Raw genomic sequence first — 15,238 nt, 5'->3', positions numbered from 1 at the left:
GGGTCATGTGAAGAACAGCAAATTCAGAGTGAAAAATTGTGAGATTTGACATATGTATCTCTGGAGGACGATTTTTTGGAAAGTAAGGAATTTATAGAATTATCGCTCGAAGGATTCAAAAGAATACATTTCAATCGTTAGTATTTGGGTGGCTTTTGAAGCAATCTTGCTAATTAATATGTTTTTTAATCAAAACTAACGATAGATAGAGCCGCCAAAATGTGATTTTCACCGTACGCTGCCTTCTTAGGCGCCCGTGCGTAGCGGCCTCGATTTTCCTTGGAACGCGGTGGCCTGTGTAGTCCCATATCGGACTTTACGCGTTACATTGAAATGTAACCTACTCATGGTTATTCATGATCCTTTTAAAATATAAATAAATGTTGTAAGAGTCAAATCTGCTGCCATATCAATAATATATGTATTCATGAATATCATTTGTGAATTTCAACCAGTTTGAGATGTAAACACGTTTTCAAATTCAATATTCAATGTGAGTGACCGAGCTGAAAAAGTGAACAGTTCCAACTCGTAACTGAAATGCATGTTGTAGTAAGTCACCCCACCCCCATACAGGTTCACTACCGACGGGGCTATTTAGAGAGGGCGCTGGACCACTTGGGAGGCTGGAGCCAGACGAACGTCGTATTTGAAGCTGGAACTGAACGAAGAACACACACCTGAGGAATCTCTACAGATAAACACAGGTATTTATCTGTTTTACGTTCACTTGGTTTCATATACCACACCTAGTGGTCAAGCTAGGGGCGCGACCGCTACAGTGGCGCTGCGAGCCTGACTGTGCTTGCTTTTGCGGGCATTTTAGAAGGAAAATAAAAATAAAATTAATTTGGGAATAATTGTCTCGCGGCGAGCTAACGGCCCCCTATTGCGCATCGGTTGAGCTGATCCCTATGCCCCGCTGCGTGGGGGGAAATGGTCGCCGCTCGAGTGAGATTAATCAGTTTTTGCTTGGGCTAATCACGGGTGATAGGACTAAATTTAAAGTCTTGTCATAATAAGTATATTCTATGAATATTGTCCCTTGTTATATGTTTGCGTTTGTCCTGAATTGAGACGTTGAGTCTTGATTTGGGGCATTTTTATGCAAGCATCCCCTCTCTTTTTTGGTCAGGTTTCCGTCGCGGGGACTGATGGTAGTTCCGGTCCCGTGACGGAAAATTCCATTAAAGCAAGGAGAATACACGTGTTGTTGTCTTGTGAGTTTGTTTTTAGTTTGGTGCTTTTATATCTGTTTTTAGTTGTGGACGAGTGCTTTACGTTGATGTGATTGTGTGTTTTGACTGTGATTTTGGTGTTTTCGGTGAATTTTGTGTCGTTTTGCGAGTGATTTGTGAGTGCACTTTTTGTTGTTGGGGTGCTCGACGCGGACGGGCACGGGTGATACGGCTGGGCTGGAATACGGCTCGGAACGGGGATCCACGGAGCGGGGCAGCCGCGTAGGGATATTTTCCGAGTTTACGGCCAGTGCCGCCGCCATCTTGTTTTAGAATCGTCGACTCAACGTTGAGCATTCATTTTTCGAGTGAAGACTTCTGATTTGAGATCGAGAACGTTTTTGGCCTTGCGGAAGGTGATAGAGGCAAGAAATAGGTAGGAAATTGATCATATTATTTTCCGATTATAATATTATTAGTGCAGTGGTTGTGTTAGCGTGTTGTTTTGCTCCTCGAAGCTGGGTTCATTGTTCGATATATCTAGATTAGATCTAGAACACGGGTAGTCCCGTTCGTTCATTTTCGGGTGGGCTAGGACGTGTGTGTGTGGATATACTGTGTAGGGTGTTTGCGGCGTAGGTGGCGTAGTGTGAGAACCCACCCACTCACTGTAGTGGGGAGTTCAGAAAAAAAAAAAAAAAAAAAGATTTTTTGGTGAGAGTGTGGGGTGATTCGGCGTGAATAAAACATTTTGTGTGCTGAACTTGAACTGCAGTGTGATAGAACCAGCTTCGAGGATTAATAAAATAAAGAGGTAAATTAATAACAGACAAGTTGGGCTTAAAGGTTAATATAAATATTTTTAGAGCTAGAATTATTCTTTTTGGCAGTGCTAGTGTAAACTATTAGTGACAACCGGACTAAATTAAGTTAATTACTAATAAAAGCAAGAATTTTATACGATAAATTGGGCTTGCCTTTGGACCTAATTTTTGGAGATAGCTTTTTCGGATAACTTTAGCAGGCTTTTGGTGGGGCCATTACTGTGCCTAACCAGTATCTGTTAAAGGTATATTTTTGGACTTTTACCGGTTTTTATAATTTTAGTTGCTAAAAAAATAAAAGAATTCTATACAATAAATTGGGCTTGCCTTTGAACCTAATTTTTGGAGATAGCTTTTTTGGATAACTTTAGCAGGCTTTTGGTGGGGCCATTACTGTGCCTAACCAGTATCTGTTAAAGGTATATTTTTGGACTTTTACCGGTTTTTATAATTTTAGTTGCTAAAAAATAAAAGAATTTTATACAATAAATTGGGCTTGCCTTTGGACCTAATTTTGTGGGATAGATTTTTTGGATAACTTTAGCAGGTTTTTGGTGGGGCCATTACTGTGCCTAACCAGTAACTGTTAAAGGTATATTTTTTGGACTTTTACTGTTTTTATAATTTTTGGTGGCTGAAATTAACTGGCTTTTATTAAATAAATTGGGTTTGGATTTAGACCTAGTTTTTTGAATAACTTTGGGATAATTTCAACAGGGTTTTTGTTGGGTTTAGTATTGAGCCTAACTGGACCTGGATAGGGTAACACCAATCGGGGTAAAGACAACATGGACGGGGAAGATAAAATCCCCATCAATGTATGCTCCTTTGAGGAGTTTAGGTCGCTAGGGCTAAGCTCAGCTCTAGCTGGGATAATTCAAGGGATTAGAATGGATCATGGGGAGATAACCCCTGAGCTTTTTGGGTGCAGCCCAGTACTGTGCAATAACCGAGAGCTAGCGGCAAGAGTAGATTTCTCGGGGGGCACCCAGGGGGGAGAAACTAGTATTTTCACTACCCCCAGGGGGCGTCCCACTATGAGCACCCCGTGCAGGGAACCAGACCCGAATGGGGCGGGGCCAGGGGGTGCTTATCCATATGATCATTACCCACCTGCGTCAAGCCAGACTAGTGGGTCCTGGGGCACCAGCCCCTCGCACCTACTACGAGGTGAGCGGGGGCCCGAGCCCCCAAGCAACCAAGGGGCAAGCATGGGGGGTGGTGTAGATCCGAGGGGCAGACCCAGGCACCTCGTAGGCGAAGAGGCTAAGGGGACGTATGCCAGTAGATGCATGCAGGTAAGTGGTGATTCTAGCGAATGGTCCGGGGGAGATGACTTCCCCGCTAGACACCCCTCCCAAGGGGGGAGGCAAGGGACAGGTATAAGGACCAGGGTAGGAGATGGAAGGGGCTCCTCAGCCCCACCCCCTACCCCAGACTACAGTTCAAGAAAGGTGCGGGCGGGTATGACACGCCCAGCCCAGTATAGTTCGTCCTCGCCGCCTAGTAGTCCGGCAGTGTCACCTGCGAACTCAAATGCTTCCTCAGGAAGGGGGACTGGTGGTGGGTTACCATATTGCACGCTGCCAAAGTCCCTCACTTTCGACGGCAAGGGTAACTGGAGGGCTTTCTTTAGGAAATTCTCTGCCTTTGCTGATCACCACAACTGGACGGCCACTGAGCGTGTAAGCCAGTTATATTGGGGTCTGAAAGGGAAGGCGGAGGATTATCTGCTGATGGTTTTAGACCAAGAGCCAAATATGCTGTATGCAGACTTGATATCCAGACTACAGCACAGGTTCGGGGAGGAGGGACTATCCGAATCCGCGCAGTTAGAGTTTGTGGCGGCCAAGCAGGCACCCACTGAGTCTCTGCCGGAATGGGCCGACCGGGTGCTCCAACTAGCGGCGCGAGCTTTTCCGGGGGTCGATGGCCCCTACCCACATAGACAGGCGGTCCTCCGCCTGTGCCAGGGCGCCCTCAACCGAGAGGCGGGGTGCCATGCTCTTACGCGTAACCCATCTACCGTGAATGAGGCGCTTAAGTATATTGAGTGGCATCAACACGTGCACCGCGCTATGTACGGGCGGACTAGGCCGGTCAAGGCCGTGTCGCGAGCAGGTGAGGAGGAAGGAGAGGTCCGCAAAGTGGAACTGCCCCAGACCTCCTGTAGGCCTGAAGGGGAAGCAAATAATGCAGCCCTCGAGCGAAAGGTGACAAATCTGGAGCGCAAGACCGATGAGCGTTTAGGGCGCATTGAGCGACGTCTGGATGGGTTTGAACGGGACCTCAAGAAGGTCCTTGAAGTTATTCAGGAGAGGCCCAAACCAGCGCGCGAACGTGGGCGGTCACCCGCTCGGGACAGGTGTTATGAGTGCGGCGGCATTGGCCACTACAAGAACAAATGTCCCTCGGTCCAAGAAAATAGGGCTAAGGTTCAAGTTTCATTCGTAGAGGACCAGGAGGAGGAAAACTCCAGCGGGTCGGAGGAGGTGGCCAGCCCCCGGCCCACGTCGCCAGAGGCCGAATAGAGGAGCCAAGGTGGGCAAGTAGTTTGGAAGGGCCACCCGAAGGCCCATCTGAAGTTGTAAAGAGTACGCCGGAGTGTCTGTTAATCCCGGGAGATATTGTAGCTGGGATAGCTGCTTATGTAGAGGGTATAACTGAAGCTGCAGTGGGGGATCCACCTGGTCCCTTGGACACCAAGATACCAGACCCTGGTGGAGCTAGTTTGGAGTCGGCTCCAAAGCCTCGCCCTGGACTTGAGTGTGCCAGCGAGGTTGAGGAGGTAGTGGTGTGCAGGTTGGTTTCGCGTTCTACTCTCAAGGTCTCAGTCGTTATAGGGGGGCAGCCAGTAAGCGCAGTTGTCGATACCGCAGCCGAGGTGTCCATCATCTCGGAAAGGCTCCTGCAGTTACTGGACCCCCAGCCCCCTACACTGAGGGAAGTGGTCCTGCATGCAGCAGGACGGGATATGAAGATGCGGGGGACAATCGTAGGTCCCCTTTCCATAGAGCTTGGGAATCAGGTGTTCTCAGAGGAAGTCTATGTAGCCCCTATAGCTGATCATATGCTCCTGGGGCTAGATTTCCTCAGCAAACGCAAGGCTGCAATTCACCTTAAAGATCCTCACATGCAGCTGGGAGGCCAGCGAATCCCGCTGTGGTACAGTGATGATCCTGGGCGGCAAATCGCCCGGGTTCATGTGCTTAAACGAGTAATTGTCCCCCCTAATGCAGTCAAGCGGATCACTGGGGTCTTAGATCAACGTTTAGGGGATTTCATGTTCAATCCACAGGGAGGTTTACCGGTCCTGGTCCCTAGCTCGGTTCACAGGGCTGGGAATACATTGGAGTGTTATGTCATAAATCCTACTGATAGACACCTTAAGATAACTTGTTCTGAGGTGCTGGGGGAAGCAGAAGAAATAAAGGAAGGGGAGATGGGACCTCCCATTGTGGATAAAGGGGTCCTTCAATTAAGCGTAGATGAGGGAGGCGAGTTGCCTCCTCACTTAGAAGTCTTGTTTGAACAATCGGCAATCCATCTGTCGCCAGGGGAGCAGGGGAAACTCCGGGACCTGCTCATTCGGTTCTCAGGAGTATTCGCGAAAGATGAGTTTGACCTTGGGAACTTCGAAGAGGTTGAACATTCACTGGATACTGGGGACGCCGCCCCGGTCAAGCAAAAAATGAGACGCACCCCCTTGAATTTTGCGCATGAGGAAAAGGCGCACCTAGACAAGATGGTCCGGGCAGGGATTATACAGCCGTCCCAGTCCGAATGGGCATCCGCACCCGTCCTGGTCCGTAAACGGGATGGGGGCGTTCGCTGGTGCATAGATTATCGGGCATTGAATGCGGTCACCCGTAAGGATGTGTACCCACTCCCGAACATCGAGGAGTGTTTCGACACACTAGCGGGTAACGCTTGGTTCTCGAAGCTGGATGCAAATTCGGCTTACTACCAGGTGAAGATCAAAGCGGAAGATCGCAAGAAGACCGCATTCACCACCAAGTACGGATTATATGAATTCGTACGCATGGGCTTTGGCCTATGCAATGCGCCGGCAACCTTTTCCAGAGCAATGGATTTGATCTTGCGGGGGATTACTTGGCAGATTGTCCTAGCCTTCCTGGATGACGTCATCGTCCTGGGAAGGGATTTTGATGATCACCTAGCCAACCTGGAAGAAGTTCTGGGTAGGTTTGCTAAGTTTGGGCTTAAACTAAAACCCAAGAAATGTGTCTTCTTTCAGAAGAAAGTAGAGTTCTTGGGGAGGGAGGTCAGTGCCAATCGGGTTCAGCTTCGTGAGGAGCATATCCGGGTGGTGCAGGAGTGGCCAGTCCCCAGGACAACGAAGCAGGTAGAACAGTTTCTGGGCCTGGCGAACTACCATCGGGCATTTATCAAGGGGTTCGCCGGGATAGCGGTTCCTTTGTACCGTATTACGGGCAAGCAGCCATACCATTGGGGAGTAGAGCAGCAGCAATCTTTTGAGGAGATTAAGCAGCGGCTGACCGAGGCGCCGGTCCTGACCATGCCCAACGCACAGGACATGTTTGTCCTGGACACCGATGCCTCTAATGATGCTATAGGAGCAGCGCTCCTCCAACTGCAGGAGGGGCAGGAGCGGGTGGTGTCTTATGGTAGCTGCGCACTTACAGCAGAGCAGCGGAGGTATTGTGTGACACGAAGGGAGCTGCTGGCGGTGGTCAAATTCACCCGCCAGTATCGCCATTATCTATTGGGGAAACCATTCCTGGTCAGGACAGATCATAGCAGCCTCACCTGGCTCCTTCACTTTAAATACCCCCAGGGGCAACTAGCTCGCTGGATGGAGGAGCTCAGCCAATATGACATGCGCTTAGAGCATCGCCCTGGCAAGAAACATGCCAATGCGGACGCTCTGTCCCGGGTTCCACTGCCCGAGGGTCTATGCGAGGAATATCGCTTAGGGTTCGATCTACAGCAGTTGCCTTGCGGCGGCTGCGGGTACTGTTCCAAAGCTCACCAAAACTGGGCCGCATTTGGCGAGGTGGTGGATGATGTCGTTCCCCTCGCGGGACGGGCAGCAAAGGTAGGGGTTCCTACTGGGCCAGCAGGCCCGGAAGATGGCCTGGTAGTAACACATTTGGAAGTTTGCACTAGCCCGGAAGGGTTTCTTGTTGAGGTGGAACCAGCCCCAGTGCGGCTGGCCAAGGTGAGGCCAGTGGGCGTTACCGATGAGCCGCTGCCCATCGACCGGGTTCGGGATGAACAAGGGAATGATCCTATCCTGGCTCCACTAGCGAGGTGGCTATCAACACAAGAAGAACCAGATGAAGCTACCATACTTTTGTGGGGCCCCGAGGAGAAGTATCTCTGGGTTAACCGGTCTCTATTCGAACTGATAGACGAGGTGATATGCATGCGGGAGGAAGGCCAGGGGACACGGTTGCTGGTGCCCAGGTCACTCCGTGAGGAGGTAATACATGCCAACCATGATCTCCCAGCAGCGGGACACCCGGGTCGAGACCGCACAAAAGCCTATCTGCGTGCCAAGTATTTCTGGTACAAGATGGGGAAGGATGTGACAGAATATGTTCGGTCATGTTCTATCTGTAACCAGAATAAGAAGTCAACCAGGTATGGCAGGAGCCCCTTACGCAACTACCATGCCGGGATACCGATGGAGCGGGTTCACCTGGATTTTCTGGGGCCTTTGCCCAAGTCACCCAGGGGAAATGAGAACATACTTATGATGGTGGACCAATTCACCAAGTGGGTAGAATGTATTCCGCTGCCGTCACAGACGGCGGAGGAGACAGCGCGCGCAGCGGTCGGCGAATTCTTCTGCCGTTTTGGATACCCGCTGGCCATATTTACGGACCAGGGGCGGAACTTTGAGAGTAACCTCTTCAAGGGGATTTGCGAGGCGCTCTTGATCCATAAGGCGAAGACTACGCCGTACCGACCATCAGGCAATGGCCAAGTGGAAAGGTACAATCGTACTCTGATGGACGCGATTCGCTGTTACATCGGCCGGACTCAGAAACGATGGGACGAGTTTCTCCCTCAAATAGCGGGGGCCCTGAGGGCCACCGTCAATCGTCACACGGGCTATACTGCCAACCGTCTGATGCTGGGGCGAGAAGTGAACCAGCCGGCACATCTGCTGTACCCTCTGCCGGGGGAACCAATGTCCCTTGACAGCGGGGAGTATCTAGGGAGACTGACTAAGGCTACTCAAGTTGCCCATGAAGTCGCCCGGGCTACGCTCAAGGATACTCAGCGTCGCATGAAGCGGGATTATGATATCCACTCATATCGACGGCAGTACGAAGTGGGTGATCCGGTTTACATCTTGGACACCGCCAAGGTCAAGGGTAAGTGTAAAAAGCTGAGTCGTCCCTGGAAGGGTCCGGGCAAGGTAGTGAAGCAGCTAACGCCTGACCTGTACCGGGTAAAGCTGCGGAATTCCATATCTACTGTCCATCAGGATAGGATGAAGCCGTGCCGTGACCGCGAAGTTCCAGACTGGTGTCAGGGGTCAGAGGAAGTGGATGTGGAAACGCTCTACTGCCTCTGTCGTCAACCCTATGACGAAACTAGGTTCATGATCGGCTGCGATAAGTGCGATGGCTGGTTCCACGGGGATTGTGTGGGGGTGACCCCAGGGGAGAGTTTAAACATTGATAAGTATTACTGCCCCCCTTGTACAAGTAAAAATTAAGGGGTTTGGTACCCCTAGATATTTCTGTGGGGGCATAAGGGTCCTGGGATGCGTAATTGCATTTTATAATGGGATAATGGGTTTATAACCACCCCTTTTATGATTGCTGAATACTTATGATGTTTTTTCTGTTCTCCCTTTTTGTCTTTTCTGCAGATGGAGGAAGCGGTCAACCTCCCGCTACCCTCTGATGGCGAACTGGAGGGCTCTGTTGGGGAGGACGATGTCCAGATCCCTTCTCAGGGCCACCCTGACCCGGGGACACCGGATCAAGGCGAAGGGGTGGGACCTGCCCCTTCTCAGGTAACGGGGGCTGGAGGACCGGTCACGGTTCCTTCAGCCAGTGGGAATATTGTGGGGGCCCAAGCGGCACCTCTCAACGGGGGGCTACCCGAGCGCCTCCAGGGTTTGAGGGGATGGAGAGGGCCGATCGGCCCTTCTCTGGGGAACAACTGCGCTGTTTGGAAGCGTTGGAATGGCTCATGCAGGGCCAACTCCTTCCATATCCGGGCGCGATGGTTAGTACAGTCCAATCTGGGCTATCCTGGGATTTGATTATGGGATTTGTAGACAGGGCTTATGCGCGGGCGGTGGAGATGGCGGATGCTGGTTGGGTCCGCTGTCTACACGAATACCTTGAGGGACGTCTGTCCCTTGACCAATATGGGGATAGGTTTCCGTTATTGGATGAAGGGGGTGGGAACGACGGATTGGTGTATTTTGACCCAGATACTCCCTGGTGGAACCCCGCCATGGAGAAGCAGTGTCGTTTCCCTCGAGGTTTGGCATACTTTTCCCCCTTCGCGGGGAGGGTATCCTCGGTAAAAGCGCCAGCGCCATGGTCTCAGGGCGAGCCGGTTCCTGAGGCCTCAACTGCGACTTGCAGTTTGGAGCAGGTGGGACTTGGTCCGGAACCAGCTCCGACTACTCCGGAAGCTACCGCAGATCCAGAGGAGGAGGATATGGATACTGGGGTCCCAGCGGCAGCATTTGAGGCTCCGTCTTCCGATGATCAGGAGGCCCCATCCGAGGACACACAGGCCCCTGAAGCCCAGGCCGGGGAGCCGTCCACTGGAGGTAGGTCCATCCTGCGCGAGGGGGAGGCGGGTAGGCGCGACCGGGCATGGACACCTGCCAGCCCGGGTAAACGCGCGCTGGGCGTAGCTACTGGGGGGCCGGCTCACAAGCGCAAGGCGAGGGGGCCCTGTCCCCTTTGTCAGCAGCGGCCTCACCATAAGCTGAAGACGCATGTGTACCGTCACATGCCGCTAGCCCTCCGTTTGGGGCTGGACAGACCCGTTGGGGAGGACCTTCCTCTCCTGGAAGTAATGGGGTGCCTTCGATTCTTGGCTCAGTGTTTCACAGGTAGTCCTGACTTAGACTCACTGGTTAAGTTTGTCAATCTAAAGGCCCCCGATACTTGGAATTGGCACATTCCGCCGTCCATGGAAGCGGGAATGTTCCGTTTTCTAGAACAGCTGGGAGCATCCCGTCCCAGCCGTATGTCAGTGCGTCCCTTAAACTCCGTTGCCGCATTACTCCACTGGCGAGTATTAGCATTCCTGGTGGGGCAGCTTACTAAGGAGGAGACTCGTCAGTTGCACCGCCTTGGGGGTTCCAGTGCCCCTGAGAAGGAGGATGCTATGCCAGCCAGACCGGCACAGTCCGAACCGGCAGGGAGCACACTTCCCTCGACGCCGGTAGTAAAGCAGAAGAGGCCCACATCATCTGGGCATGGCCGGGACTATGTCCCAGCTCGTTCGATTCCGGCGGCAGCGGGCGCGCCACCAGCTGCTAAAGGGGGAGTATCGGCTACCCCTGCAGCACCGAAAGGCTCGGTGCAGACCCGGGTTTGGACCCGAACCCCGGGATCTACCCCGGAGGCTAGGCGCGTTTCTTTCGCGGAGGTCGCGGCAAGGCCTCCCATACCCCTGGCTGTCGATAGCCACTTTCACTTAGACTTCCTGGAAGATCGTCTGGGAAAGAAGGGCTGGAAGTGCGCCGAGATGACATCGGGCAGGGAGCCTCGGGTCCCAGTCCGTCTGGTCGGGGGTGTCGCAAATTTCTGTGACCCCCGTAGGTATAAGAACATCAAGTTCCCGGAGGGTCGTGACTGGAAGGTCTCTGTGGGGGTACTCCCCCGCTTTGCTTCCGGTTTCGAGGAGTGCGACTTAGACGCCATGGGCCGGCTGGCTTGTGACTCTAAGACCAGTGCGCTCGGGGAGATTGGCTTGGACTACTCTCTCCCTTCCTCCACGTGGTCGAAGCAGCTGCGGGTGTATACGACTATCCTAGAGCAGATCGGGGTTACCGGTAAGGTCCTTGTTTTGCATCTGAGGGGACAAGAAGGAAACACTTCCGATGTCCCCTCTAGGATTGTCAGGAAGGCAACCCGGACGAGGGTCAACAGGCACCAGCGGATTCACATCCACTGTTGCACCCTCGGACCTATAGAGGTCGAGGCTTGGGGAAAAGTTTTCCCCAATACCTACTTCAGCTTCGGCTGCAAGGTGAAGTCTTTCACCGGGGAGCAGCTGGACGCCTTGAGGAAGGTACCCCCTACTAGGCTGTTGCTGGAGACAGATTCTCCTTATCTCCCTGTAGGAGGGGTCAAGATTATGACACCTGCATACATTGGGGAGGTAGGAGAACTTGTCGCCTCAGCTAGGCGCATGAATTCCCTCACCCTCATGGAGCGTGCCCGGAATAACCATCTGGCGCTCTATGGGGTGTAGCGGGGTAGGGAAGGGGAATGGAGGAGTTTTATCCTCCATTTTTTACGAAGGGATTCCGGTTCCCTTTGTGTTATTGGGTTAGGTCGGTGGATTCTACATGTTTCTTCTGTGTGAGAGGGGACCAGTTGAGTCACCTCTTCTTTGTACCCTTTGTGTCCTTTTGTCTATGTTTTTTGTTGTCGTTCTTGTCTATTTAGGCCATGTAGGGAATGCTTCATGGTCCACTTTGGAGGGGAGTGTTTTAAATGGCCCTTTCCATATCATGGCAGCACTGACGCCCTCTTCCTGCACCTGGGGGACCTAGGATGGGCACTGGTGGGCCAGTTTCCCATCCGAACGGGAATGCTACGTTTTGCACAGCCCTGGTATGAGGGTGCTTCACCAAGGGAGGGACAGCGGCAGCTCACTGCTATGGGAAAGCGGAGCTTTCTGGGGAGGGGGGACCCTCCTGGGGTATGGGTGTTGGTACGGGTTTTGTATTTTTATATATATATATACGTGTATAAATGCAGCTGTTTTTATACGTTTTTGTACGTATTTTTGAAAGAACCTCAGGGAGGTGTGAATATTAAGTTAAAAGTTATTACGGGTTTTAGTGTTTTCAGGTTACTGTTTTTTGAAAAAGTTTAAGGTGTTGAGCAAGTTTTTTGCACAGTTGTGCCAAGCGTTTTGGACAGTTTTTGCAGTTTTTGTATATAAAAGAACAATTTGTTTGATGGCTAATTATGGAAAAATCATACTTAATCATGGGGGAGTACAATTTTGCGCAAGTGGTTTTACCAAAATTTAAGGGGCCTTGTGCAGTATTGCAAAGAAGGTGCATGTATATGACAAAGCGTACATGCTGTTGCTAGTAATATACATTTGGATACATTCTGCGGGGTGTTTTTTAAAACGTTTTGGAATTTCTACATGAGCTCGTTTTTGCTTGTGCCCAGCTGGGAAATGAGGTTTCCTGGTTGGAGTGTTTGGGAGCGGAAAATTTTTTTTTCCTCCCTCTACCGGATGTCTGGTTAAGAAACTCGAGGGACCGAGTTTTATGGAACGGGGGGGACTGTTGTAGTAAGTCACCCCACCCCCATACAGGTTTACTACCGACGGGGCTATCTAGAGAGGGCGCTGGACCACTTGGGATACTGGAGCCAGACGAACGTTGTATTTGAAGCTGGAACTGAACGAAGAACACACACCTGAGGAATCTCTACAGATAAACACAGGTATTTATCTGTTTTACGTTCACTTGGTTTCATATACCACACCTAGTGGTCAAGCTAGGGGCGCGACCGCTACATGCATGTACCGGTATGCAAGATCAAGCCAAGGCAATTAACTGTTCATATCTTCCTTATGCCCATAAAAAAGATGTTCAGTTAGATCTATCTTACCTTTGTATTTTTGTGCTGAAAGCCAGGTCAGCGGTACTTGAGTGAGTTGCTCTCTGACCAGACCAGGTCCACGTCCACATGATGGGGTACGGGCCGGGGGGGGGGGGGGGCCGGGGGTGTGGGTAAATTCCGGGGCATTTTCAATATGCGATGATTTTCTTTAAAATTAGAGAACCCCATATCTGCATTTACATTAAATGCAATTTTTTTCATAGATCTTTGATAAAAATATTTCTTTATTTCGTCTTGAACACTACCATCTCTCTCGCTCTCTCTTTCTTGGCGTTAAGGCCAGAAGGGTATGTGCGTTGAGGGCTCTCCTGTGAAGACAGCCCCTTCATCATGATATAAGCACATTGTTTCTCATTGATATCTTGCGCTTTGGGTCTAAATCAAAATTACCTAATCAATACAGTGAATATTAAGAGATTGATCTGGGTACATATTGTTACCTTGACTAGAGATCAGAAATTTATTTATCAGCATTTTTCTTTTTTCACATATGTTTCTGACATCTGCTAAATCTTGAAGAATTTGCAAAATACATGTAGTGGACAGCATGAAGAGTGATTAGAATTGATTACAATTATTTTGATCTTTTCTAATCGAATATAAATTTTCTTTTAATTTTGTATGGTTATTTACTGTAATTGAGATTGTGGTATGAACAAGAATATATTTGAAAATTTTATTTAAAATTACTTCATATTAATTTCCTTATCATGACCGCTGAATCCATAGTTATATTCTGTTCAGAGTGTACCAGGAGTAATCTGTCTAGCCAGGAGCAAGCAAACATGGTTCGCTTGTTTCAGAAACAGATTTTGTTTCAGGTAAGAATGTTCATGCCCTGGCTACTGATGAAGAGCATGCATGTTTAGTTTCTTTTTTAGTTTGATAAAAATTCTATTTTAACAGGAATACCACAATGATTATATTTCCTTGCATGTTGAGAGTTAATCAGAATGTGTAGAAATGAGTGGCGGGGGGGGGGGGAGGCAACAGCATGAAACAGTGAGAGAGAGAGAGAGAGCATAAAGGAAGATTAATTTGCTTTATGAAATTGAGTTGTTTACTTGCCTTCAATACAAGTCTACAATGTTCTGTTTATGTTTTGTATAATAATAATAGTTGAAATTCAATATCTCTATATGTGTTGTAAATTTTTGGATAGGGGCCAGCCAGATGAAGAGTTTTAAACATTAAACCTATTTAATAAATTTCTCCCCAGTTTCCAAGGGAAAATAAGAGACATAAGCCACCTTCAACCCCACCCATGATAAACATATAACTTACCATGAAAAACATATAAATACAAACATAAAAAAAATCAAATTACAAAATTGCAACATTTACATAATAGCGATAAATAATAAACATGATATTTACACAAACAAGTGCAAATTGGCAAAATGATTGAAGGAATAACGGCCAGTGGAAGAAGTTATATTGAACAGCCATTATTATCATTATTATTATTATTGTTATCATTGATTTATTTTTTAATTGTTATTTTATTCTAATAATCATGATTATTAATATTTCCTGCTGAAAAAATTAAAACTAATCATATTTACTTCATTACTTTGCGATTGAGTATATTGGCACAACTACATATGCGGGTCAAGGTGTACGTCCTTTTTATCACAATATTGCTCTTTTAGCTTTAATTTTGTGGTAAATTTTTCAGGACAATTAAAAACTGGAACTCTCTTTGTCTTACAAGGTATCTTAATGCCACAGAATCAGCACGATTTTGCAAGATTTGTGATGTGGTGCTCCATAGACACACACATAATGACACAGTACACACTATAGGGGCCTGCGGACAAGGGTAGATTCAAGACTCAATAGCGGGAAAGTTTGAAATTAACACTTGTAATTGTCAATGAATAAAGTGTTGCAAATGACCTAAATAATACAAAAAATCATGAAATTAGGGTACAATAAGTTGCAGTTTCGAGATATTATTTAATGATTTGAACTATACCCAAAATGTGCAAGAGCACCACCATATCTCGGGATGACGTGCGACGCCGGGAAGAAGGCTTTGTTTAACTAAATTAACATCATGAGTATTGATGAAGTTTATATGTATTGATTCGTTATACATTCGTCAATTCGAAAATCGACACAACTTATTTTGGGGACCATCCCTGAATTAAATATTTTGGCCTAAAGTGACCTCATAATTACTATCCTGTCTCGTTTACGATTTTTTGGTATTATTTGACGAGCGCCCTCTCGCAACGTAGTGGTGAAATTAACCAAGATGGCGCGACACGTAAACTTTCCATTCACTGCGTGTAACGTGCACGTACGTGAGGGGGGGGGGGAATGGATTGGATGAGGTTTAAATGAGCAATAAAAAATACATCTGGGACTTTTTTTCAAAACTGTG

At 48.8% G+C, this 15,238-nt stretch overlaps 1 protein-coding gene across 1 annotated transcript; it reads left to right on the top strand.

The window, feature by feature from the left end:
- The first annotated feature begins 550 nt into the window (after positions 1–550).
- On the top strand, positions 551–12,744 carry LOC121426235. The gene is made up of 2 exons (XM_041622456.1): positions 551–1,614; positions 8,874–12,744. The coding sequence occupies exon 2, from the start codon at positions 9,134–9,136 to the stop codon at positions 11,450–11,452; it is 2,319 nt and encodes a 772-aa protein (XP_041478390.1). The 5' UTR covers positions 551–1,614; positions 8,874–9,133; the 3' UTR covers positions 11,453–12,744.
- The last annotated feature ends 2,494 nt before the right edge of the window (positions 12,745–15,238 follow it).

This window comes from Lytechinus variegatus, chromosome 13 (assembly GCF_018143015.1).
Source record: "Lytechinus variegatus isolate NC3 chromosome 13, Lvar_3.0, whole genome shotgun sequence".
Taxonomy (NCBI): domain Eukaryota; kingdom Metazoa; phylum Echinodermata; class Echinoidea; order Temnopleuroida; family Toxopneustidae; genus Lytechinus; species Lytechinus variegatus.
The sequence above is the reverse complement of the archived record's forward strand: the minus strand, read 5'-3'. Positions and strand labels throughout refer to the sequence as shown.

Bases quoted from the DNA above. Each gene is read 5' to 3' on its own strand.
- LOC121426235 (XM_041622456.1), top strand. From the start codon at position 9,134: ATGGAGAGGGCCGATCGGCCCTTCTCTGGGGAACAACTGCGCTGTTTG.